At 37.0% G+C, this 27,067-nt stretch overlaps 1 protein-coding gene across 3 annotated transcripts in view; it reads left to right on the top strand.

The window, feature by feature from the left end:
• AFF4 (ALF transcription elongation factor 4) overlaps positions 1 to 27,067 on the top strand; it is a 91,915-nt gene that overhangs the window by 45,707 nt on the left and 19,141 nt on the right. For all 3 annotated transcript variants that reach the window (XM_053672730.1, XM_037129918.2, XM_053672731.1), the window contains 7 exons: positions 17,059 to 17,095; positions 18,806 to 18,854; positions 20,815 to 20,869; positions 21,333 to 21,370; positions 21,490 to 21,652; positions 22,298 to 23,215; positions 26,947 to 27,035. In XM_053672730.1, coding sequence (XP_053528705.1) covers positions 17,059 to 17,095; positions 18,806 to 18,854; positions 20,815 to 20,869; positions 21,333 to 21,370; positions 21,490 to 21,652; positions 22,298 to 23,215; positions 26,947 to 27,035 — 1,349 coding nt within the window. The remainder of the gene's footprint in view (positions 1 to 17,058; positions 17,096 to 18,805; positions 18,855 to 20,814; positions 20,870 to 21,332; positions 21,371 to 21,489; positions 21,653 to 22,297; positions 23,216 to 26,946; positions 27,036 to 27,067) is intronic.

Here is a 27,067-nt window from a genome sequence, read left to right as displayed (position 1 = left end):
GGGTTTACAATATTGCATATCACAATTACTTTTAATACAGCACCTCAGGCTACTTGGCAACACTGCCCACAATTACTTCTAAATAATACCTCATTTCATTATATAGCTTAATGCCTTACTTCATTAGCAGTATAACTTCATTTCCCTCCTTATATTTTCTGTGCTTTTATCATACATATTACTTATCTGTATGTTATAAACGTTACAACACATTATTTCCTATATTTTTAAAATATTTTTTCATTTTCTCTTTACATTTTACTTTTCAGTTATACTTTTCATGCAGTATTATTTTATATTCATTTCAAATGTACAGCGTAATGGTTAGACAATCATACACTTTACAAAGTGAATCCCCCCAATATTTCAAGTACCCACCTGGCACCATACATAGTTATTACAATAATATTGACTATATTCCCTATACTTTACTCTACATCCCCATAAATACTTTGTAACTACCAATTTGTACTTCTAAATCCCTTTTATCTTTTTCACCCACCATCTTAACCCTCTCAAACTACCCCCTATCTCCAGCAACCATCAGTCTGTTCTCTTTATCTATGAGTCTGTTTCTGTCTTGTTTTTTTAATTTTTTTTTTAGATTCTGTATATAAGTGAAATTATAATGGTATTTGTTTTTGACAAATAAGTCTCTGTTGGACTTATTTCACTTAGTATAATAATACCCTTTGGGTTCATACATGCTGTTGCAAATCCTAAGATTTCATTATTTTTTTATTATCAACATTACATTGTATATTTACTTGTCTACTCATGGACACCTGGGTTGCTTCTCTATCTTCACTGTAAATAATACTACAATTAATGTAGTGCATGTATTCTTTGCAATTAATGTTTTGGGTTTCTTCAGATATATACACAGAAGTGAAATTGCTGGGTCATAAGGCAGGTCCATTTTTAATATTTTGAGGTATCTTCATACTGCTTTCCACAGTGGCTCCATCAATCTAATTTTCCACCAACCGTGCGAAAGGGTTCCCTTTTCTCCACATCCTTGCCAGCACTTGTTGTTTGTCAACTTATGGATGGTGTCCTTTCTGACAGGTGTGGGGTGATAATGTCACTGTGGTTTTAATTTGCATTTCTCTAATGATTAGTGACATTGAACATCTTTTTATATGTCTGTTAGTCATCTCTATGTCCTCTTTGGAGAAGTGTCTGTTTAGGTCCTCAACCCACTTTTTTATTATTGGGTTGTTTGTTTTTTTGGTGTTGAGTTGTGTGAGTTTTTAAAAAATTTTGGCTATCAGATGTATCATTGATGAATATGTTCACCCATTCAGTGAGTTATCTTTTCATTTTGTTAATAGTTTCCTTTGCTCTGTAAAAACTTTTTAGTTTGATGTGGTCCCATCTGTTTGTTTTTTCTTTTGTTTTCCTTGCCTGATGAGATACATAACAAACAAAATATTACTAAGAGAAATGTCTGAGTTTACCATCCATGTTTTCTTCTAGGATTTTTATGGTTTTGAGTCTAACTAACATTTAAGTCTTTAATCTGTGTTGAGTTTATTCTTCTTTATGTTGTAAGAAGGTGATCTAGTTTCATTTTTGGCATATATCTGTCCAATTTTTCCAAAAGCATTTATTGAATAGACTGTCTTTACCCCGTTGCAGGTTATTGCCCCCTTTGTTACATTTTAATTGATCACGTAGGTGTGGGTTTATTTCTGTGCTCTCCGTTCTGCTCCATTGATCTGTATCTGTTTTTGTGTCAGTACCACACTGCTGTTCTGATTACTTTTGCCTTGTGTAGTTTGATACCAGGTAGTGTGATACCTCAAACTGTTCTTTTTTTCCCAAGATTGCTGTGGCTTTTTGGGGTCTTTTCCAAATAACTGTTGAATTATTTGTTCTACTTCTGTGAAAAACATCATTGGTATTTATACGAATTGCATTGTACCTGTAGATTTATTGGGGGGGTATGTATATTTTAATGATGACAGTTCTTCCTGTCTATGAGGATGGTATATGCCTCCATTCATCTGTATCTTCTTCAGTTTTTTCCTTCAGTGTCTTACATTTTTTTGTGTGTGTGCAGTAGTAAATAAGACCATTTTCTTAGTTTCTCTGTCTATAGTTCATTATTGGTGTATAAAATACAACCAATTTCTGAATATTTATTTGTATCATGTTACTTTATTGAATTCATGTATCAGTTTTAGTAGCTTTTAGTGGAGTCTCTGTGGTTCTCTCTATGAGGTCTGTCCACAAGGTATCCAGCCATGATCTAGGAAAAATGAAGACATTTATTGAAGAAGACACAAGAAACATTATGCATAAGACAATGACACATCAGTCCCCTTCCAGGTAGGCACCTTAGGACCTCACACAGTTCTGCCGTTCATCATCAGCTGCCCCATTGTATTTACCTGAATCTCATCAACAGTCTGAAATCTATTTCCTTTCAAAGGTGATTTTAGTTTTGGGAAAAGCCAGAACTCACAGGGTGCCAAATCTGGCCCCTAAGGAGCTGAGTCAGCTAGATGGTTTGATGTTTAACCAAAAAAGCTCTTCTCAAGACGTGATGCATGAGCAGGCACATGTTGTGATGAAGCTGCCAATCATCAGCTGCCCATAGCTGCAACCTTCTGACTCATCCAGATAGTTTCTGTGGGGAAACATTCAAGCTTAATGCAAAATTTGATGCAGATTTGTTGCTCTACTTGCTCAGTCATTTGGACTGCATGGCCCCATGGTACACGTGCTAACTCAATGGTGTCTACTGCCCCCACGACTAGTACAGTGAAGTCGTCATTGTTCACACATGTGCATTCCAGTCCACTCTCCCTGGCTTCCAGGTTACATTGATGTCACGCAAACTATTCTCGTTACGTTAACAATTACTGGGCTTTTTCCAGACAGACCTCGGTGTATAGCATCATATCATCTGCAAATAATGACAGTTTTACTTCTCCTTTTCCATTTGGATGCCTTTTATACTTCTTGTTTGCTGCAGCTTGGGCTTCAAGTACTGTGTTAAATAAGAGTGGCGAAAGTAGACATCCCTGCCTTGTTTATTAATGGAAATAATTTTAGTTTTTCCTTGTCAAGTATGATGTTAACTATTGTTTTGTCACAAATGGCCTTTATTATGTTGAGCTATGTGCCCTCTATTTCCACTTTGCTCTGAGTTTTTGTCATAAATAGGTGCTGGATTTTGTCAGGTATTTCTTATATTTTTAAGCAGTTGAATATCTTTTTAGTAGTTTTATTGAGGATTAATTGATATTCAACAAATGGTACCTACATTATAAAATTGGGTAAATTTTGGCCTATGTACATACCTGTGAAACCATCACCTCAGTCAAGTATAGTTAACATAGCAATCACCCCATCCCCCCAGTTTTTTTAAAAATATTTTATTTATTTATTTTTAGAGAGCAGATGGGAAGAAGAAAGAGTGGGAGAGAAACATCAGTGTGTGGTTGCCTCACATGTGTCCCCTACTGGGGACCTGGCCTGCAACCCAGGCATGTGCCCTGACTGGGAGTTGAACCGGTGACCCTTGGCTTCACAGGCCCGTGCTCAGTCCACTAATGATTCTTTATAAGGCTGTTTTCCTTCCATCTTTGCCTCTTCTGTCCACTACTTTGATTTGTCACTATAGATTAGTTTGCATTTCTGAGAATTTCATGTAAATTATGTACCTTTTGTTGTAGTTTCTTTTGTTCCACCCAATTATTTTGAGATTTATCTATATTGTTATATGTATAAATCATTGTTTTTAATTGCTAAGTAGTGTTCAATTTTATGATTATACCACAGTTTATCATTCTTTTATAGATGGACATTCGTGTTTCCATTTTTGGTTTTTAAAATTGCTGTGAATATTTGTGTATAAGGCTTTGTATGGACATATGCTTTCATTTCTCTTTGGTAAACACCTTTGAGAGAAGAAGTTGGGTATCTGGTAGGTGTAGTATTTAACTTTTTAAGAAATTTAAACTGTTTTCCAAAGTGGTTGAAAACAGTTTGAGTTTTCAACATTTTATATTTCTGCCAGCAGTGTGTGAGCATTGTAGTTGTTCCACATCTTCCCAGTACTCGGTATGGTCAGTCTTTTAAAATTTTAGCCCTACTAGAAATTGTGTAGGGATGTCTTACTGTGATTTCAATGTGCATTTATCTAGTGGCTAATGATATTCATTGTCTTCTTCGTTTACTTATTTCCCACTTTTATGTCTTTTTTTGTTTGAGTCTTTTGCCCATCATTTATTGGATTGTTGTCCTCTTCTTAGTGAATTTTGAGAGTAGTTTATAATTTCTGGGTGCAAGTCTATTATCCGATATATGGTTTGCAAATTTATCACCAATATGTGACTTACCTTTTTATTCTCTATCAGTGTCTTTCAAAGGGCAGAAGTTGCTAATACTGATGAAGTCAAATTCATCAATTTTTTTCTTTTGTAGATCATGTTTTTAGTATCTAAGAAATATTTGCTTAACTCAAATTCTTCTATGCTTTTTTCTAGACTTTTTATAGTTTTAGATTTTACGTTTTAGGTCTGTGACCCATCCTATCTAAGAAATATTTGCTTAACTCAAATTCTTCTATGCTTTTTTCTAGACTTTTTATAGTTTTAGATTTTACGTTTTAGGTCTGTGACCCATCCTAAGTTAATTTTTGTAGGGTGACAAGATATGGGTCATATTTCTATTCTCTCCTTTATATTCTCTTCTTCTTTTTGGTGTGTGGATATCTAATTCTAGCATCGTTTGTTAAAACAGCTTTTCTCTCTCCACTGAAATGCTTTAGCGGTTGCAGGTGACCGTGTCTGTGTAGTAGATTTCTGACTGTGTTCTGTTTCATTAATTTCGTTTTCTCAGTGCCTCTACCACGCTGTCTTATCTGATACCAGCTCCTCCAATTATAGTCTTATTTTTAAAAATCATGGTTTTTCTAGGTCCTATGCACTTTCATATGAATTTTACAATTAGCTTGTCAATTTCCGTGCAAAACCTTTATGGGATTTTTTTTTATTTTTTAGAGGGGAAGGGGGGAAGGAGAGAGGAGAGAATAGAGGCTCTTATATTTGTTAGAGACTGCATTGGATCTATGGTCACTTTGGGAAGACTTGACATCTTAGCAATATTGAGCCTTCTGACCCACGAGCATTTATCTTCTCTATTTAGGTATCATTTAATACCTGTCATTATTGTTTTCCATTTTTCATTGTCTAGGTCTTGCACATCTTTTATCAGAGATGTCTCTAAGTATTTAATTTTGGATGCTGTTATTAATGGTATTTTATAAATTGTAGAGTTTGACTTTCTTTTGCTAGTTTTTAGAAATACATTTGATTTGGAATTTTATCTTTTATCTTGCAGCCTTTATACATTTTTTAAATTGTAGTAGCATTTTTGGAGATATCATAGAATTTTCTAATTGGACATTCATGTCATCTGTGAATAAAGCGTGTTACGTTTTTTTTTTTTTTCTGTTTCAAGCTGAATGTCTCATTTCTTATTCTTGCTTCATTTTACTGCCTAGAACCTCTATTACAATGTTAAATGGAGCCGTGAGATTAACATTCTTGCCTTATTTGTGATCAGAGACTGGAAAGAATTCAGTCTTTCACCATTAGGTATGATCTTAGCTGTGAGATTTTTGTAGATATCATTTATTAATTGAGGAAGTTCCTTTCAATTCCCATTAACCTCAGAGTTATTCTCAAGAATGAATTTGTAATTTGTTGAATCTTTGATGTAATAGGATTTTCCCTTTTTCTTGATGCGTGTATAACATGTGAATTACCTTCGTTAATTTTTAAATTTAAAATCAATATAATATTTCTGGTTAAAAAATATCACTCTGCCTTATGTAGTTTTGAATTTGATTTTCAAAACCTCTTTTTAGAAAGAATTTTTGTATCTATGCTCCTGAGGGATATTGGTCTGTCATTTGTCGTTTTTGTATCTGTCCTGGCTTCGGTGTCAGAGTAATTCTGGCCTTATAGAATGAGTTGTGACATAACTCCCTTCTCTTGAATTTTCTGGAATAGTTCATGTAGCATTGGTATTATTTATTCCTTACATTTTAACTAAAATTCACCAGTAAAACCCTTTGGAAATTGAGCTTTTTTTTATAGGACAGTTTTTAAGTAAAAATTACACTTATTTAATAGATGCAGGCTGTTTGTGTCATCTCCTCCTTGAATGTGCTTTGGTAGTTTGTGTCTTTCAAGCATTATGTTTATTTTGTCTACTGATTGTCAAAGACATCAGATTTGTTGGTGTAAGTTTTGATGATATTCCCAAATGTTTCTTATTGTGGTTACTGGTAATTTGTTTCTTCTTTTTCCTCTGGCTACAGGTTTTGTCAGTTTTATAGATCATCTTTAAAAACTTTTGTTTTTATCTCCATTGTTTTTCTCCTTTATTGTATTGATTTTCCTTTGATTTTTATTACTTTTTTTTCTGTTTTCTTTTGGTTTAATGTGTTTGCTTAAAATTTTTATTTTTTTAAAAGATTTTATTTATTTGTATTTCATTTTTAGAGAGAGGGGAAGGGAGGGAGATAGGGAGGGTAACATTGATGTACAAAAGAAACATTGATTGATTGCCTCTTGCATGCCCCCAACCAGGGACCTGGCCTACAACCCAGGCGTGTGCCCTGACCAGGAATCGAACTGGCAATCTTTCAGTTTGCAGGACAATGCTCAACCCACAGAGCCATACCACGCATGGCTAAAAATAATTCTTAAAGTGGAAAACTAAGGTCATTGATTTGAGATCTTTGTAGTTTTCTACTATATACTTTTAGAATTATAAATTTCCTTCTAAGTAATATTTTATCTGCAACCCACAAATCTTAGTATGTGTTATCACTTTTATTCAATTCAAAATTCCTTCTGATTTTTTTCATCCCTTCATTGTATGGGTTATTTTGAAGTATCATTTAATTTCTAAATGCTCCACATATTTTTGTTACTGATTTATGGTTTAATTCCACTGTGATAAATATTTCATGTATACTTAAAGAGAATGTATATTCTGCTCCTGTTGAATGCGGTACCCTATAAATGTCAATTAGATGAAGGTGGGTTATATTATTCAAGTTTTCTGTTCCTGTTTTAATTCTAGTTGTTTTATCAATTATTAAGAGTTGTAGTTAATATCCAACTATAATTTTGAATGTGTTTGTTTTTGCTTATCCATTTCTTTATACTAATTAAGCTCTGTTTTTAAGTGCATAAGCATTTGGGATTGCCATCGCTTTTGATGACTTGATCTCTTTATTGGTATGAAGTGATCCCTTTTAATCCTGCTAATATACTTTGTCTCAAATTAATATAACTGTTTCAGCTTTCTTTTGATTAGTGCATTGTATACCCCTTTCCATCCTTTTAAGCTGTGTATATTTAAAGTGCACTTCTTGTAGGTGGCATATTATTTTATCCCGCTTTTTAAAAACTCCAGTCTGACACTATGCTTTTTCATTAGGGTATTTAGGTCATTTACATTTAATGTGATTGTTGGTTTGGCTGGGTTTAAATCTCTGTCATCTTGCTTTTTATTATCTACTTGTCACATGTAGTCTTTGTTGTTGTTTTGGCCTTCTTTTAGATTATTTTTCATTCTCACATTTATTTTTGGCTTATTAGTTATAACTCTATATTATTTAATGTTTGCCCCAGGGTTTATAGAATATGTCTTTAACTTATCAAAGTCTATCTTCAAGTAACCGTGTACCATTCTTTTCTAATGCATATGAACCTTTCTACATTAATATGCCTACATTTCTCCCTTAGCATCCGAACTATTATTACATATATTGTGCTTTCATGTAAGTTATAAACTCCACAATATTATTACTATTTTCCATTTAAGCATTCTGTTATCTTTTTTAAATACTTAAGTAATAGGAAAAAAGTCCTTTGTGTTTCCTCAGATTTACCATTTCCTTTGTATTCTTCCAGGTTCCTCTCTGGTATTATTTTCCCTAGAGGCCTTGTTTTAACATTTCTTTTAGTACTTGTTTGCTGGTGGCGATGAATGCTTTTAGTGCTGGTGTATCTGAAGTAAATAGTTATCTCACCTTTCTCTTTAAGGTGTTTTCATTGGAGGTAGAATTCTATGTTGAAGACATTGCTCTGCTGTCTTCTGGCTTGCATTTTTGATATGTATTTTATTGTCATTCCTTCTTTCTTTGTATGTAATGCGTCATTTTTTTCCTTCTCTCTGCTTTTCTTTTTTTGCCACTGGTTTTAAGCTGTTCAGTTATGGTGTATCTTAGTGTGATCTTTTTCTTCTTGCTTGTGCTTATTTATTTATTTATTTATTACCTTCTTCAAACTTTGGGTGTATAGTTTTTATCACATTAGGAAAAGTTTTGCTCCTATTTTCTCAAAATATTTTTCTGTATTTTCTCCTCCCCTAGTCTCCTCTTCTTCAGGGACTTCATTTTTCTTTTTATTTCCTGGTTTCCACTGATTTCTTTTAATTTTTTTTAATATATTTTATTGATTATGCTGTTACATTTGTCCCTTTTTTTTTTTTCCTCCCCTTTATTCTTCTCCACCCTATATCACCCCTCCCACCATCATGCCCCTACCTTAGTTCATGTCCATGGGTCATAACAAAATAAGTTCTTTGGCTTCTCTATTTCCCATACTATTCTTAACTTCCCCCTGACTATTTTGTACCTACCATTTATGCTTCTTATTCCCTGTACCTTTTCCCCCCCTCTGCTGATAACCCTCCATGTGGTCCCTATTTCCGTGAATCTGTTCCTGTTCTAGCTGTTTGCTTAGTTCGTTTTTGGTTTTGTTTTTTTAGGTTCAGTTGTTGATTTTGTTGTCATTTTACTGTTCATATTTTTTGTCTTCTTTTTCTTAGATAAATTCCTTTAACATTTCATATAATAAAGGCTTGATGATGAACTCCTTTAACTTGATCTTATCTGGGAAGCACTTTATTTGTCCTTCCATCCTAAATGATAGCTTTGCTGGATAGAACAATCTTGGACGTAGTTCCTTGCCTTTCATGACTTGGAATACTTCTTTCTAGCCCCTTCTTTCCTGTAAGGTTTCTTTAAGGAAATCAGCTGATAGCCTTATGGGAATTCCTTTCTAGGTAACTCTCTCCTTTCCTCCTGCTGCTTTTAACATTCTCTCCTTATCTTTAATCTTGGCTAATGTAATGTTATGATGTGCCTAGGTGTGTGCTTCCTTGGGTCCAATTTCCCTGAGTTTCCTGGAAATCTATTTCCTTTGTCAGATTAGAGAAGTTCTCCTTTACTGTTTTTTCGAGTAAGTTTTCAATATCTTGCTCTTCCTCTTCTCCTGCAGCCACCCTTATGATTCAGATATTGGAATTTTTAAACTTGTTCTAGAGGTTCCTAATCCTCTCCTCATTTTTTTGAATTCTTGTTTCTTTATTCTGTTCTGGTTGAATGTTTATTTCTTCTTTCTGGTCCCAACCATTGATTTTATTTTATTTTAAAGATTTTATTTATCTTTAGAGGGGAAGGGAAGGCGAGAGGGAGAGAAACATAAGTGTATGGTTGTCTCTCATGCATTCCCTGTTGGGAACTGGCCTGCAACCCAGGCCCAACCACTGATTTTAGTCCAAGTTTCTTTCCCTTTCTTGTTGGTTCCTTGTATATTTTCCTGTATTTCACTTTGCATAGCCTTCACTTTTTCCTCTATTTTGCGACCATACTCAATCAATTCTGTGAGTATCCTGATTACCAGTGTTTGAACTCTGCATCTAATAGGTTGGCTATCTCTTCATCATTTAGTTCTGTTTTTGGAGCTTTGATCTGTTCTTTCTTTGGTCAAATTTTTTTTGTCTCCACAGCTGTTATGTTATAAGGGGTGGAGCCTTAGGTATTCACCAGGTCAGGGCAACCCAAGTCTCTGAGTTTTTGTGATGTATGTGGGGGAGGGGTCTGAGAGGGAACAATGCTACTTGCTCAGCTCTCTGCTGGATTTCAGTCTCTTCCTCTGATACCAACAAGCAAATTGGGCCCTTCTGGTGCTGATTCCTGGGTGGGTGGGTTTATGTACGTTCTAGGACCCTGTGGGTCTCTCTAACAAACTCCCCTGTGAGGCTGGGAGTTTCTCCTGCCCCTCAACCCCCACAGGTTTTTTCAGTCAGAGGTTTGAGGCTTTATTTCCCTGCTCTGGGACTACGGGTTGTGCCATTTTGTCTTCCTCCCAGTTGTTCCTCCTGGTTTATCTGCATGGAAAGGTGGGAAGGCTGGCTCTACCAGCTGTGGTCTTGCCTGCCCTGGGCCTCCATCTGCCACCTTGCTGTGAGTCTTCTCTACCCAGCCACCCTTCTCCGCTCCTCCTACCAGTCTGGATGAATGTTTCTTTTCTAACTCCTTGGTTGTTGGACTTTTATATGGTTCGATTTCCTGGCATTTCTGGTTATTTTTTGTTTTTAAATTTGCTGTCCTTCTTTTAGTTGTGCAAGGAGGCACAGTGTATCTACCTATGCCTCCATCTTGGTGGGAAATCTCAGGGACTTTAATTACATGTACAGTAGGCCTCTTGAAGTTGTTCCACATCTCAGTAATGTGCTTTTGGTTTTTTTGTTGTTGTTGTTTTGAGTTTTTTATCTTTTGCTGTTTCATTTTGGGTAGTTTCTATTACTGTATCTTCAGGTTAAGTAATCATTTGTTTTACAATGTCTAATCTGTTGGTAGTCTCACTTAATATATTTTTTATTTCAGAGTTGTGGTTTTTATCTCTATAAAGTTGATATGTTTATGGTTTATTTATTAAATAGATACTTATAAGCTCTCACTGTGTTCCAGGTATTAGATTTGACAATGTAGTATTTATTGGTGACACAAACACTTTTAGTTAGAAAGTGGAAGGAGGCAAAAGAACAATTTCAGGTGGCTCACAAGATGTTGGAGACTGAACACACGGAAGATTTTCTTTTGATGCGTTGTCTGTAAAGGGGAGAAGAGAAATGTGATTTCAAGGCGGGTATGGTGGTGATGTCAGGTGAGTATTTTTATAAGATGAGGGTATTTTATCATATTATATGCTAATCCTAATGATTCAGTAAAAAGGGAAGAACAAATGACAGATGGGAAAGAAAGAAAGAAGGTAACCTTGAGAAACCTTCACAAGAAAGCTTGAGATTCATTGCCGAAGTAGAGGGTGTTTACCTTAGTGTAGAGCACACTTGGGCCTTTCTTCGTCACAGGGAAAACGGGTGGATGGGTATAGCTGGTGATACGTTGGTAGATTTTCTCTGTGGTAGTTCGGAGCATGCCGAAGTGTTCAACTGCCCTTGCACATGTTCACGGTATGCTTGGAACCACTCCTGGCAATGTTCTAGGTGCTGTAAGTATAGCACTAAGCCATTTAGACATTGCCCTGCTCTAACTAAGCTTGGTATTTAAAGAAGCAATTAGAATAGTATATGTCAATGTGTAGAATAGTTCCTGGCCCTATTATAGCTATTCAATAAATGTTTGTTCACTGAACTTGTATTGAATATATGTGTGTACACATGTATTAAATATGTGTGTATACACACACATATGTACTGAGGTGACTGTGTTTAGATTTTTGGTATTTCCTAAATATCTCAGGTACTTACTGATTATTGCTTCATTTGGGTTGCTTTTACAGGTCAGGTTTTGTGTTTTTCTAGCTCATCTCATTCTCTGAATTTTTCAGTGACTACAATTACATAATTGAGAGCCTTATATGAATCCTAAATAGGTACTTATTCTCCTTGTGCATTAATCATATGGACTAGGTCCAATGGGAGGACAGAAAAGGGACAACGTTTTGCTATGCAGGGAATTTTGAGATGGCATCCTAGCGAATATCACACCAGCTGGTGCTAGAAAAAGAAGTGTCGGAGTTCCAAAAGCACAAGGCAAGATGATGAACACAACAGAGGGGATTTCACACCCATTGGCAGAAAGAGCAGTTCACAGGTGGCCAGTGGTAGGTGACAAGTTGAGTTGTGAACGTGCTTGAGGAGCTAGTTTAGTGAATCCGTATCATCCACTTAAACATCCTAGATATGTGCCATTTAAAAACAAAGAAAGCCCTGGCTGGCGTAGCTCAGTGGATTGAGCGCGGGCCTGCGAACCAGAGTATTGCGGTTGGATTCCCAGTCAGGGCACATGACTGGGTTGCAGGCCAGTTCCCAGCAGGGGACGCATGAGAGGCAACCACACATTGATATTTTTCTCCCACTCTTTCTCCTTCCCTTCCCCCTCTCTAAAAATAAATAAATAAAATATTAAAAAATAAAAACAAAGAAAAAATTCCCCGGATCCCATGTTATTCCCCAGCCACTCCTCTTTAGACTTAATTGTAACGCAGAGTGATTCATATCTGCTCTCAGTATTCTTCCTCACCACACTCTTTAGTCCAGTCTGATCTTGCTTCCACACTTATGCCTCACAAAGACCATTTTTATTAAGATCATCAGTGGTCCATTTGGGCAAATTCAATTAACATTTTTCTTCCTTTTTAAAAAATCTGCATTGGGCTTCTCATGAACCCAGTGTTGTGTTAGCCTGTTTCTTTTCTCTCACTATACATTGCTCAGACAGATTTAGTTTGTTTCTTCGAACATTCCCTTTCCTCTCTGTGTCTATCTCTACCATTGAAAGTAAGTTTTTCAGGCATCGTGCTAGGTACTATGAGAGAATACAAAAGAAGAAATGTGTTTTGCCTCAGTTTGTCAGACATTTAGGTAGGAAGTGAAATAGTACAAAAGAAAGAATTACGCATTTAATCAGATACACACTTATCCACAACATATTTAGACCTAAGTTGTCTTCTCTTAGAACTCTATCCCTCTTTACCTAGGTATTTCACAAATTTTTATCTTAATAAAAATGTTTATCTGAATTGCAGATACAATATGTCCAGTTATTTACTTGACTTTTCTTAGATACTGAGTTTCAAGTGACTATGAGACATCTTCCAGGGAGAACTCATGATTCTCCTGGCTAGTTCCCAACCAAAAAGCAAAGAGAAAACAAGCGTGGTCCTCTTCTTTTCCTCAACTGGTGACACCAGAGAAACCTCGTAGGAGTTATGTCTGACACTTTCCTCTCCATCGTGTCCACGGACTAGCACTGAGTCCCAGTCATTTTACCTCCTTTAATGTGTTTCAATTCTATTCATTTTTCTTCATCCTCGTTGCCACTGTGGTACGTTGGTGAGCTCCAAAGTAGAAAGCGGATACAGTGTTGTGTGTACTGAAGAATGGGGGGTGGGGGACGAAAACTTCATTCTTATTTTTAGTTCTAAAAAATCTTCATTAACTTTTTAATCAGGGGGGATAAAAAGAAAAATCAGTTAAGCATTGTTTCTCTTGATCTAAATGGCAGAGGGCCACATTTTATGTCAGACATGCGAGATAGTCCAAGAGCTTAGGTCTTTCTGGTGTGGAGAGTTGGATAGACTTGCTCTCACTCAGTTGCTCTTCTGAGCTGTAGCATACTGTAGGTTTAAGAGTGCTTGGTTGAGATGGTTAAAATGGTTTACAGATTATATTAATTGGTTTTAATTCAGCAGTCTTCACTAATGCACCAGTGACTTAAAAATATACCTACAGTAATATACCTAACTTACTGAATGAAAATGACACTAAAATGCATTTTTGAGCAAACAAGGAAATGGCAGAGTTAATATTTACCTTCTTCTGCCACAGTACCGAGTAGAAATGAGGATGCCGTAAACAGAAGAAAAAAGACCCCTATTAATATTAGCTTGACTATGCATTTATATCTGTAACCTTGATTTTCATGTGTAATATCCCTTGAAGTATTAGTGAAATTATGATAGCATCATGATTTATGCTGAGTGATATTTTGAGTTATGTGATAATTCAGTTCAGTTCTTAAATATACATCAAAATTTAGTGAAATTTTATTAAACAGGTCTCTTGAGGTTGCCCACAGTGTTCTATACCTTTGTTCAAAAATTTGGTCTTTCTACTTCTATGAAAATGACTGAAATGTACAGAAAGAAACAGCGAACACACTCAAGTACATTACCTAGGAAACTATTGAAACAAGCTTAAAAAGCAGAGCTGGAGATTCAGGACATAGCTATTAGAATAAATCATAACATTATACAAAAAGAAATAAGCCAGTCAGAAAGACAAATACCATATGATTTCACTCATGTGTAGAATCTAATGGAGAAACTGATCTTACAAGCAAAGTAGGGACAGAATCACAGAGAGCGAGCAAGCTGATAGCTTGGGGGGGGGGTTGGGCGGGTGAAGGTGTTGAGCAAAAAAGAGAAAAATGAAAATCCAAGGACACAGACTATGGTATGGTGATTGCGGGGCAGGGGTGGAAGAGGAAAGTGAGTGGAGGTGGAGGAGGAATAGGAGGGATAAATACAATAATAAAAAAAAGAAAGTTGCTGGGTACTGTCCACCAGCTCCCCCCCAAAAAGAATAAATCATGCAATGTACAGAATTAGCTGTAACAGATGACACTACAGGTGCTTCTGGTAGTCTCCGTTTGTGATATTTGTTACATTCTTTTTCAGTTACGAAATACTTGAAGAGCTACTATTTTGTGTACTACTCAAGGAAAGATAAAACAGAGAGAAGAGAAATCCTAAAGTATAATAATTTCTCCTTCCTTCACACTCCTGTCTCCTCCTTTTTCCATGGAGAATGTCTGTGACACTCCTGAGTATCTTTTAGAAGAGGTAGAAGATCATTGTTAACTTTTTTCATAGTTATCCCATTTAAAAATGATTTATACACACACACATATGTCTGTCCCTCCTTCCCCTTCACTCTTCTCTCTCTGGTATACAGAAGACCCAAATATGCCTGATATTTTCATTATATATTTTTTAAAACAATAAAGTATACTCTCTTGTCCTTTCAGGGTATAGATTATATTTTAACAATGAATGAAAAAGTAACTGTCTCATTTAATACAAAATAATCTCATTACTATACATTTTTTATTGTAGTTGACAAGCTGATGATTTCACATGTGTGCACTTTAAAGATTTGGAAACAATTTTCTAAATTTAGTGGGTTTTGAGTCTATTTGCTAAAAATATTAAAATATATTCTTTTTATTTTCCAAGAAAACCTGATTATATCAGTGAAAATTGGAAACCTACTAGCTTGGTTTTGAGAGAGACCTTTGCACAATGAAGGTATAGGATTGAAATTTGGTACCATGACTTAGTAAGTGTAGCAATTCCTCCATTTGTGTAACAATGTCTTTGTAGTATTCGGTGAAGCCAAACATCAAAATAAGCCATTTAAAAACATTCCTGTTGACTCTGTTGGGGTTATATTGGTAAATAAAATTATATAAATTTAAAGTATGTGCTTTTTATAAAAAGATTTTATTTATTTCTTAGATTGAAGGGAAAGGAGGGAGAAGGGGAAAGAAACATCAGTGTGTGGTTGCCTCTTACATGCCCGCTACTGGGAACCTGGCCCACAACCCAGACATGTGCCCTGACTGGGAATTGAACCAGCGACCCTTTGGTCTGCAGGCTGGCGCTCAATCCACTGAAACATACCAGCCAGGACTAAAGTGTATACTTCTATAATACATCATTGTATTGTGTGCTCACCACTCAAAGTCAAGTTTCCTTCCGTCACTATTTATCCCTCCTTTCTCCTCTTCCGTCTGCCCCCTCATAAACCAATTTTAGTGGTAAACCTTGAAGCACTATTTTTTGTGTGTAGGAAAAATATTATTGCCATTAATATAATTTTGTTTATTTTGCGTCTTGTGCTTTTGGTGTCATATGTAAGAATTCTTTGCCAAATCTAAGGTCATTAAGATTTGACATTACATTTTCTTCTAAGAGTTTTATAGTTTTAGCTCTTAAATTTAGGTCTTTGATTCAGTTTAATTTTTTTGTATTGACTGAAGTAAGCATCCTGCTTCATTTATTCCTTTGCACATGGGGCTGTTCATTTGCCCAGCACCATTTGCGGAAAAGACAGTTCTTTCCCCACTGGCTGGTCATGGCACCCTTGTTGAATATCAGTTGACCACAGGTATAGGTTTATAACTTTTTTTGGTTTGTTTGTTAGCAAAGCTGTATTTGGGCTGTCACACTGTTTGGATTTCTCTTTCACAGATAATTATGTAATTAAAAGAAGATTGTACTTATTTTTAAATAGGCATTTGGGGATGTTTTTGTAATTTTAGTAGTACATGCTGTACCACCGACATAACCTAGAAAAAAAAATGGGCATTTACACATGTGAATCAGCTATTTCGATCGTGACACTTGAGTTTGGAAACTCATGTTTCACCCACAGTGCATGTCGGCTTCTTTTTTACTGGTGCTTCCTGACTGCCAGGCACTGTGCTGGTTCATGGCTTATAAGGAAGTGCATGAGAGTGATTGTAAGATTCTGGGAGCAGAGAGGGAGAGAGGTAGTAAAATGACATGGGAATAGCATGTAGGGCTTTTAGTCCATAAAAGAGGTGTGTTTTGACATTGTATAGGTTGTACAGCTGTTTTCACCCAGTTTGCAGTTTTTGGTATTACCTTTTCTTTAAAAATATAAACAAATATTTTCTTAAGACCAAGAATCTTTTTTTTTTTTTTAAATCCTCACTTGAGCATATGTTTGTTGATTTGAGAGAGGGGAGATCAGTGTGAGAAAGAAAGTGATCAGTTGCCCTGACTGGAGAGCAAACCCGCAGCCTCTGATGTATGGGATGACGCTCCAACCAACGGAGCCACCCATCCAGGGAGAGACCGGGAGTCTTACATTTGCTCCTCTAGGGCTCTGGAGTAAGATATGAGTGGCATGGATGCAGCAGAAAAGAAATGAGGGGCAAAGAAAGACAGGTCGCTTTCTTCTTTCTGTGTTAAGTTCTGGGAGAGTCCATTACTGACTGCAAAACTACTGAGGCTGATTAGATGGAATCATTAACTTCTTTTGTGTTTTTTATGCATTTTTAGGAACTCAGCATTATCTTTCATTTAATTAGCTGGAATTGAATGATTTAATTTGAAGCCTTTTTTCACTAACAGAACTTTTGGACTTACTGTCACTATATAATTTGTTTCCCCTTTATCTTAGGAGTCTCAGCAGTCCAGCTTTGGCCCTGGAGAACAAAGTGAGTGTTTCTTTTCTCCTCTTGGTTTTCTTGAGCAGTCCTTTCTCATGGTCATATATATATTGCTTTAACATTTTTTGCATGTCTTATCCCAGTTTTTATGATTTGATGATTAGTAGTGGGTCGAACTGAATCTTGATATGCTTTAAAAAAATGAAGATTTATAGACCATTGGAGAGCAGAGTTAGTTACTTTTTTAAATTATTTATTTATTTTTAGAGAGAGGGGAAGGGAGGGGGAAAAAAGGGAGAGAAGCATGGATGTGCAAGAGAAACATTGATTGTTTGCTGCCTCTCTCATGGCCCCAACCAAGGACCAGGCTGCAACCCAGGCATGTGCCCTGACAGGGAATCAAACAAGCAACCTTTTGCTTTGTGGGATGTTGCCCAACCAACTGAGCCAAAACAGTCAGGGTAAAATGAACTATTTTCATTATTGAGTATTTGAACTACAAAGTTCTTGGATTCAGTTTGATTGTCACTTTATAAACCCAAGAGCCATTCTGTCTTTCCGTCTCTTTTGTGAAGACACTTGGTTCTGTGACAGCAAAGCTCGAGGTAAGAAGGGGTCACTGCAACTTGCAGTGGATCTTCTCTTCCTGTGTTTACATATTTACTCTTTTGGTCTGGGAAGAAAGCCTGCTGTTAGCTGCATAACCCCCTCCACCTCCGTTCCACCCTCTTGGCCTCTCAACAGAACTTGTTTGAGGGGAAGATAGTCTTAGGGAATCCAAGCCCAGTCCTAAGACCTAATAGTGGTGGCAGTAAGGGAGAGAGAGCTATGGCAAATGTCTAGGCTTCACTCACTGTATAGCTCTCTTCACCAAGAGTGATGCCCTCTTAAGTGGGGTGAATTTGTACTGGGAATGAGCAATTTTGGGAGGTAAAAATGTGGAACTTTTTGCTACTTAGTGTGTTATCTTTAGTGATCTTAAAGATGAAATTAGAAGAAGATCCCTTTTAATGTTAACAAATTGTATCTATACATCCATTTGCTGTGTTAAAGCTGTTGTTATAGGCAAAAGGGACCTGACGTTGTGAGTATACAGAAAATAGGTACTATAGACCAGAGAGTTTACATTTTCTCTTTTAAAATCTTCTAAGAATGCCTCATCCTTCCTTTTACCCCCTGACCTCTGCTCTCTCCGCGCAAAGCTGACTCTCTGTGACACTCTGTTACTTTGTTGTCCACTGAAATCATTTTAGAGCTGTCTTGTGTCAGTATAAAGCTCTAGCTCATTCTTTTTAGCATTAAAATTGTGTTACATTGAATGAAAGTACCATAATTTGTTTCAGCAGTCCCCTCTTGATGGACATTTGTTTCCAGACTTTGCCATTACAAACTATATATTAAATAATAAACATGTGCATGTGTTTATGTATTCCTACAGATATATGTGTAAGATAAATATCTTTTATTGTAATTGGGTATGTGGATACGTGCATTTAACAGTATTGCTAAGATAGTATTACCAGATTGCCCTCTAAAAAGATTGCGTGAGTTTATAGTTCTACCAGCAGCATAGAGATGAGCAGCCCTGTTTTCACCAGTATCTCATGTTATTGGTTTTTAAAGTGTTACAGATTTGATGGATTAAAGAACTGTATCTTGTTGTTTTGATTTATATTTTCTGAAGGGTATACTGATACATATTTTACAATCTAAATAACCCTACTTCAGTTGCTGATTTCTGCATTCTTCTTATTCTAGAAAGATACAATCCTTCTTCTAAAACCTCAAACGGGCATCAGTCTAAATCGTAAGTTTATTGATTAATAAGTTTAGTGTTTGTCTTTTTTGCTAAACATCTACTCGTAGTGTCTGGATATTTAGAACAACACTTAGGAATATACACTTAATCTTTTAAGGCAGGGCTAGGCATGCTTTTATGTAAAGGGCCAGATAGGGAAGTGTTTAGGTTTTGGGGTCCGGGATGGTCTCTGTCCTGCCTATTCATCGCTGCCACAGACCAAGGCTGTCTGTGGCCATGGTCTGTGGCCATGTTCTAGTGAGCCTTTCTTCACAAGTAGGCAGTAGTCTACTTGTCTGAATTTTCTTTGTGGGCCATAGTTTGCTTACCTTTGCTCTGAGATTACAGTTTTTTCCCCATCTCCCTTAGTTGTGTGTTTGTGTTGGTAAGTTGTTTTTAATAAAGAAGACATTAAAAAAGACATGATTCTTCTTCATAGGCCCTCTATTTAACCACTAAATGTAGGCTATTAAAGCAATGTAGTTTGTACTGTTATTAAGTTTCCCTACTTTTATTTTGTGATACATCAAAATTCCATAGGGTAGTATATCAGGTGTTAATAAATTCCAGATTAAAGAATAAACTCCTGAGACCACAAGTCACCTCAGCAAGTAGAACAGAGTTCTGAAGAAACTGGCCACAAATAGTGCCAGCTCTCTGCCATAACTACAGTCGGTACTGATAACCTCAGCCTCTTATACATGCATATAAGCCTGCCATGTATGTGCACATATCACTGTGGTTGCTGAGGGAAAAGCAGGCAGGGCCTTGAGTAGTTTGGTAAAAGCTTTGACACATTCACATGTCAAATCACAAAGGCTGAGGGGATTTAAAGTAAGCTATTTGCTTACAGGAAATCAGCTATGGAGATGCACCAACCCCTTGTCCAAAAGAAAACTCTTACTATTTTCTGACCCACATAATTGGGCCAGCCTTAAAACATTTCTCGTAAGTCTGTAGTTTTACCTGGTTATACTTAATATCTGTGTGAACTTTTATGGGATTCTCTGAATTTGGGGTCAGATTTAGAAGATCACATTAAACTTTGAGGAGAAAGTGTAAGTAGTTAGTAGAATGAAAAATTTTTTTCCACTGATTGGGGACTTAGGAAATTTTAAGAAGAAAAGTAATGGAACTAACTACTAGCAATGAGAAATTAAAACCTTTTCTAGTTGTATTTCTCCCTAAACTTTGTATTAATTGTTCCTCTCCTGTAAAAAGGCAGGGAGTGCTTTATGGTCTGTTACTCATTCTTCAATTTTAATTTTGACTTTATGGCTTTAAGAAAAATATATTTTGGTGTTTTTTTAATTGTTTTGAATTTGATCAATAAAGATTTGGAATCTGGAGTTTATTTTTAACACATACAAGGTCATTCTGCAGTATAGCCAAGTTTTTTACCCATAATATTTCTATACAGGGCGCTCATCTTTCACAGTGAGGCATTTATGAATTTGAACTTTGATTTTATGTTCTGGTTTTCACATTTATTCAGTTTTGCAAATCTCTTCATGGAACATTGACGACAGTGGAGGAGAATTGCTGATGCTCTCATTTTACCTTCCTTTTTAGGAGTTATATCTCTAGTGAACTTGTTGGGCATGAGTATGATGATTTGTTTAAATAATGAATGGGTGTGTGTGTACGCAATTAGGAAAATTAGAGATGTCAAATGTGAGTGTAAAAGTTAATAGAAGGTGGCTTTTGTTTAATTAGAAAAGATAGATGAATGTTTTACTTATGGAAAAGTTAAGAATTTCTGAAATTGTAAATTACTTATTTCTGAGGTTTAACTCTGGATGTGAACCAAGCCAGATGGAATAAGACTCTGAATTTTTTCTTTGTTTTTCAGTTGAATCTTTGGCTACAACATTGATTATTTCTAGAATTCTTAGAAGTTATTTAATACTCTGGTATGTCATACTAAACTGTTCCAAAAGTAATAACTCTTTCTGCCTTTTCCCTCTAGCATGTTAAAAGATGACTTAAAGCTCAGCAGCAGTGAGGACAGTGATGGGGAACAGGTGTGTCTACTCTGCCCTGATTTTGCCAGCCTGGTGCAGTATATGTTCTCTGTTGGTTTGTAGTGAGAATGACAATAAAAGAGTACATCTATGATCCAGTTATTTAAAATAAGTTAATTCCTGCTTTCCAACATTGGAATGTTGTAATTTTCTGGTCTATTTTTAAACCTCCATTTTCTTTTTTACTTTAAAAAAAACATGGTTTTTCCTTAATACTTATGATGAATCGGAACATACTTACGAAGCATGAGATTGTTGACAGGAACTGTTAACAAAGCTTTTTATCATATCCTGGCAATTAGTTATTCTATAGGTTAAAACAGTATGTTACAGGTGTTACTTAGCATGGATGCGCACACTAGAGAAACCAGTTTTTCTCTGAAACACTCAGATAATTATTCACATTGAGCATATAGAGTGCTATTTATTAATTCATGGATTTCCTTTCTTGTTTTAATTTTAGGATTGTGATAAGACAATGCCAAGGAGTACACCAGGAAGGTAGGCATCCTTTTATTTTATAAAGTTGGTTGGCAGATTGGAATGTTTTTGTGTTGTCATTGTTTAAAAAAAGAGAAAAGAAAAACCTTTTGGTCACTTATATGTTTTATCTCTTTTAGTAACTCTGAACCTTCACACCACAACAGTGAAGGGGCAGATAACTCCAGGGATGACTCCAGCAGCCACAGTGGGTCGGAAAGCAGCTCTGGATCGGACTCAGAGAGTGAGAGTAGTTCCAGTGACAGCGAGGCCAACGAGCCCTCGCAGAGCGCGTCTCCGGAGGTGAGAGAGAGGCAGGGGCACCTTCCCTGGGCCCCCTTACGGCCCCTGGTGATGGCCAGGTGAAGCCTGATTCAGATACAAAAGGTGAAGGAAAGAGGGGTACATATTTTGACAAAACGAAAAATCAAACTGTACATCTTGGAGGGCACCTAGGTACTTTGATTTCCTTATGATTTGAACACAGTCTAGATTTGGAACTACTTGAGGTCATATTTCAGGTCATAAAAATATATTAGATTTTTTTATTTGGGCCTTATTTTATAGCATAATGTAATTCATATTATGTATTGTGGCTAAAAAGAGCCTTATGATATAATTTTACTGTAGGTTGATAAAATATGATTGAAAATCACTATTGGTACCTATATCATTTGTTTACTTTCTAGATACTATATGGTCTTTCAGATTTTGCCTTTGAAAATAGATTGCTGAAAGGAATGTTTAATATTTAAAGGCCATCTATGACATTAAGCTTATTTTCACACATTCAACTGATTAGACCTAATAGTATTCAGCTCTCTGCCTTAGTACAGGCAGAACTATGGAAAACAAGCGCCATTAGGCATTGCATTTGTCCTCTTCCTGAGACTGTAAAGTGGGGAGAAAGCTACAATATCCATAAAAGCATCCTTCTCTGTCTTGCAGCCTGAACCACCACCAACAAACAAATGGCAACTTGATAATTGGTTAAATAAGGTGAACCCACATAAAGTGTCACCAGCTTCTTCTGTGGACAGTAATATTCCATCATCTCAAGGCTATAAAAAGGAAGGTCGAGAACAAGGTGCTGGGAACAGTTACCCTGATGCAGGTGGACCGAAAGAAACGAGTTCTGCTACCCCTGGACGGGACTCCAAGGCTGTCCAAAAGGGGTCAGAGAGTGGGCGTGGGAGGCAGAAGTCTCCTGCACAAAGTGACAGTACGACACAGAGAAGAACTGTAGGCAAAAAACAACCCAAAAAGGCTGAGAAGGCAGCTGCTGAAGAGCCTCGGGGAGGTTTAAAGATAGAAAGTGAAACCCCTGTGGACATGGCTACCAGCTTGCCCTCCAGCAGACACAAGGCTGCTACCAAAGGCTCGCGGAAACCCAACATAAAAAAGGAGTACAAATCCTCCCCTCGCCCTTCAGTGGAGAAGAAGAAGTACAAGTCAACAAGTAAATCTTCTCAGAAATCAAGGGAAATCATAGAAACAGATACCTCATCCTCAGATTCGGATGAAAGCGAGAGCCTTCCTCCTTCCTCACAAACTCCTAAGTACCCTGAGAGTAATAGGACTCCCGTTAAACCCTCCTCAGTGGAGGAAGAAGATAGCTTTTTTCGGCAGCGAATGTTCTCTCCTATGGAAGAGAAGGAACTCCTCTCACCCCTTAGTGAGCCTGATGACAGGTACCCACTTATCGTAAAGATTGACCTGAATCTCTTGACTAGAATACCGGGAAAGCCTTACAAAGACACAGAGCCACCCAAAGGGGAAAAGAAAAACGTGCCAGAGAAGCACGCAAGAGAGGCTCAGAAACAGGCCTCAGAAAAAGTTCCCAACAAAGGCAAGAGGAAACACAAGGTTTGTAAAGGTTTTGTTGTTGTTTTTATTTTTAAACGTGAGAATCTAAAATGTGGTAGAAGTCTCCGCCGAGAACGACTGGTTGAGTCATAGCTACATGAGGAGGAGAGGGTGAGCCCGAGGCCCAGCCGAGGCTGCAGACAAAACAGCCTCCAGAGGACCGCTGGGCCCCTCCCCGTTCCCTTTCGTGAGCAGCATGGCTTCTCATTGGGTCACAATGAGCCAGTGCCTCTGTTACGAGTGCATGCTGGCCTTCCTTCACAGCATTCTTTTTTTCCTTTTTATTTAGTTATTTTTCAAGTACAGTTTTTGTCTATTTCTCCCATCCCAGCCCCCCCCCCCCCCGTGCTCCCCACCTCCCTCCCATTTCCACCCCCCTTAGTTCTAGTCCCTGTGTCCTTCCTATTTGTTCCTCCAAATCCCTCCCCCTTTTTCCCCTTATCTTCCCTTCCTTCTCCCCTCTGGTCACTGTCCTCTTGTTCTCTATTTCAGTGTCTTTGTTTTTATTCTGCTTGCTTATTTGTTTTGTTGTTTAGCTTCCTGTTAAAGGTGAGATCATATGGTATTTAACACCTGGCCTATTTCACTCAGCATAATGCTTTCCAGTTCCATCCATGTTGTTGCAAAGGGTAGTAGCTCCTTCTTCCTTCACAGCATTCTTCAGTTGGGGTTTGAAATGTCTTTAGTTGGGATATGGACTCTCCAGGTTGTCACACTTCTCTCATACTCAGATAAATTAGTAATTTATCACATTTTGTAAATTACTAATTGCAGCTAAAACATTGACTCACTGATTTTGGCATGTCCTTAAGAACGTCACCAACCCACTGTCCGTAACTGTACCCCAGCTCTTCACCCCTTCAGACGCCCAGATCTGCAAATTCAGAAATAAAAACATGTGCCGACACCTAGCTAGCCCTCATCTCTAAGTACTTCCCAGATAATTCGGGTTTAGAAGGGCAGCTTGGTATATATATATTTGTCAGCTTTTTATAGTTTCAGGAAATGTGAAAACTCACAGATGTTTATGATCGGAGGATAGTAGACATAATGGAAAGAGCCGAACTACTTCTATATTTAGATAGAGATTGAGAAAAACAGCTTCATCTTTTCGTGTCTAGGGAGGAATTTGTATTTTATTTGCTTTTAAAATTACTTTCAAGATTTTATTTTCAGAGAGCGGGGAGGGAGGGAGACAGAAAGAGAAACATTGATGTGTGTGAGAGATAACGTTAATCAGTTGCCTCTCATACACGCCGCCGAGTGGGGACCTGGCCTACAACCCAGGCATGTGCCCTGAACCCGGGATTGAACCAGTGACCTTTTGCTTTGTGGGCCGATGCCTAACCAGCTGAGCCACACTGGTCAGGACTAGTGAGGAATTTTTAGAGCAAATTTTAGAGGGATTTTAATAATCTGTTTTAAAGGATAGTGTAATTTCTCGATACATAGATGTGAACATAAGTATAAAAGACAAAGTATGAGCAGGCGGGCAGACAGGTACCCCAAGTGGTCTCAGAATAAAACTCCAATCTCAGTTGACCTTAAGAATGTCACACAGTAGGACAGGAAGAATACAGCATTTTCGTAAAATGAAGTAAGCTAGAGGTTTTTCCTCTCATAAAACAGTACTGTGTGCAGATGATGAGGTATATTTGGACAAACTAGAATAATACTTGTCTCTCCTTATTTACTTACTTTTTGTTGAAGATATTTTAAAATTTGAGTTTCTAGAAAACTGAAGCTTACTGTGTCAGTGCTATTGTGAACGAGTTTCCATCGTGGTGGTGTAGATGCCTAATTCAACTAGTAAGCTGGTTCAGGCTGCCCGCCCTATAGCCCACAACCTCTGATTGTTGAGTGCGATTATGGGACTTAATTTGTAGGATTACATGCAATAAGAGCTTGTGTGTGATAGGCTCTGCTCTTTAGAAAACTAAGATATGGGATAAAAACACGGTCCTTTTGAGCTTAATAAGTATTACATGTTCTTTATCAGATTTTCAAATGTTTACAACATAATAGAGAAAATGAATGTCCTTTTTACTCTTTAGTTTAAAGAGATATTACTTATAAGAAAACATCCCCTTCCTCTAAAAACAGTGTCCCATGTACATCTCACTGGTATGTATTCCTCCCAAGTTTCCTGTATCAATACTTGTGAGTCAGATTTTGATTTTATAAAATATGTAACACCAGGAAATTTGGTGATGATTTTTGAGATTGGTGGCTTTGGTAAAATTAAGTGTTGGGCAATTCCTAAAGATAAAGCAGATGACCATGACAGGAGACCCAGTCAAGGGTAATGAGGGATGCAGATTTCCCTTTTCTCATGTTTTCATGGGTTCATCTGTAATCATTTGTGTAGGGCAGTGATTTTCAACCATTTTCATCTCATGGCACACCTAAACTAATTACAAAAATTCTGTGGCACACCAAAAATATGTTGTTTTATTTTGCCGATCTGATAAAAATCGGTATAGTTTTGTATCATTCACACTGAATGGCTGTCATTGTGTTGACTATTGTCATTTTTTTATTTGACAGTCTCAGGGAAAAGAGGTCAGTGCCTTTGAGTAAATAGTCAGGTGTGGCATGTTTTAAAAGTTCTCACAGTCCTGTGCCTTAATGTTTAAAGCAAATATCAAATAGGAAGACTTAGATTAACCCAGAAGAGTGGCTTTGGCAATTATAGATGTGCCCACAGGTTTTATTTTAGCAAAAAAAGTTTTTAAAAAATCACTAGGCTTGGCTTATAATAAAAAAGATGGACAGTAGCAAGTGTCAAAGATGTGGAGGAATTGGAATTTTCAAACAGTGTACAGGGAAATGTAAAATGACATGGCAGCTTTGGAATAGGTGAGCAGTTCCTCAGAAAGTTACAGTGTTATCTTATGTCCCAGGTCTTACACTCCTAGGTATGTATTGACCCAAGAGAAATGAAAACATGTCTGCACAAAAACTTGTACTTGAATGGTCTAGCTGTACTTATTCCTATTCATTTAAAGGTAGAGAACAACCTAAATGGCCATCAGCTGTTGAGCGGATAAATAAAATGCAGTATATCCATACAGTTGGATGTATTCAGCTGTAAAAGGAAGTGAAGTGTTGATACATGCTACAACATGCATAAACCCTGAAACTGCGCCAAGTGAAGGGAGCCAGACACAAAACACCACCCATATTATATGATTCCATTTATATGAAATGTCTACCATAGGCAAATTCATAAAGACATAATGTAGAGATTGATAATTGCTAGTATTTGGGGGTGGAGACAATGGGGAGTGACTGCAGATGGTAAGAGGTGTCCTTTTATGATGATGAAAGTATTCTAAAGTTGGTTGTGGTGATGGTTATGCAGCTTCTTATGAATACACTGAGCCATGGAGCTGTATGCTTTTGAAGAGTGAATTTCATGGTATGTGAATTATATCTTAATTATGCTTTCATCTCCCTCTCCCTGAAATCATTGGTCTGAAAAGATTGGATGTAAAAGATACAGGAAATTTGTTCTAATTTTTGGGCTCTATTTATCTAAAATAGGAGATTTCTACTGAGATTTAATACCTAACTCACTGAACATTGATTTAAATGAATTCTTTTCCTTCACATTTGTATTCTTGCTGAAGTTTATCAGGGGTAAACTATTTGCGGGTGCCTAGTTCTGGAAACTAAAATCAGATAAATAAAGTTCAAACCTAGCAGCTCTTTTTCTGTTGTTTATCCAGAATGAAGATGATAACCGAGCCAATGAGAGCAAGAAACCCAAAACAGAGGACAAGAACCCTGCAGGCCACAAGCCATCCAGCAACAGAGAGTACGTCTCCAAAGCATGTTCCATGTGTGTTG

This window comes from Artibeus jamaicensis, unplaced genomic scaffold (assembly GCF_021234435.1).
Source record: "Artibeus jamaicensis isolate MK-2021 breed Jamaican fruit bat unplaced genomic scaffold, CSHL_Jam_final contig_786, whole genome shotgun sequence".
Classification (NCBI taxonomy): domain Eukaryota; kingdom Metazoa; phylum Chordata; class Mammalia; order Chiroptera; family Phyllostomidae; genus Artibeus; species Artibeus jamaicensis.
This window is presented reverse-complemented; position numbering and strand designations above follow the sequence as displayed.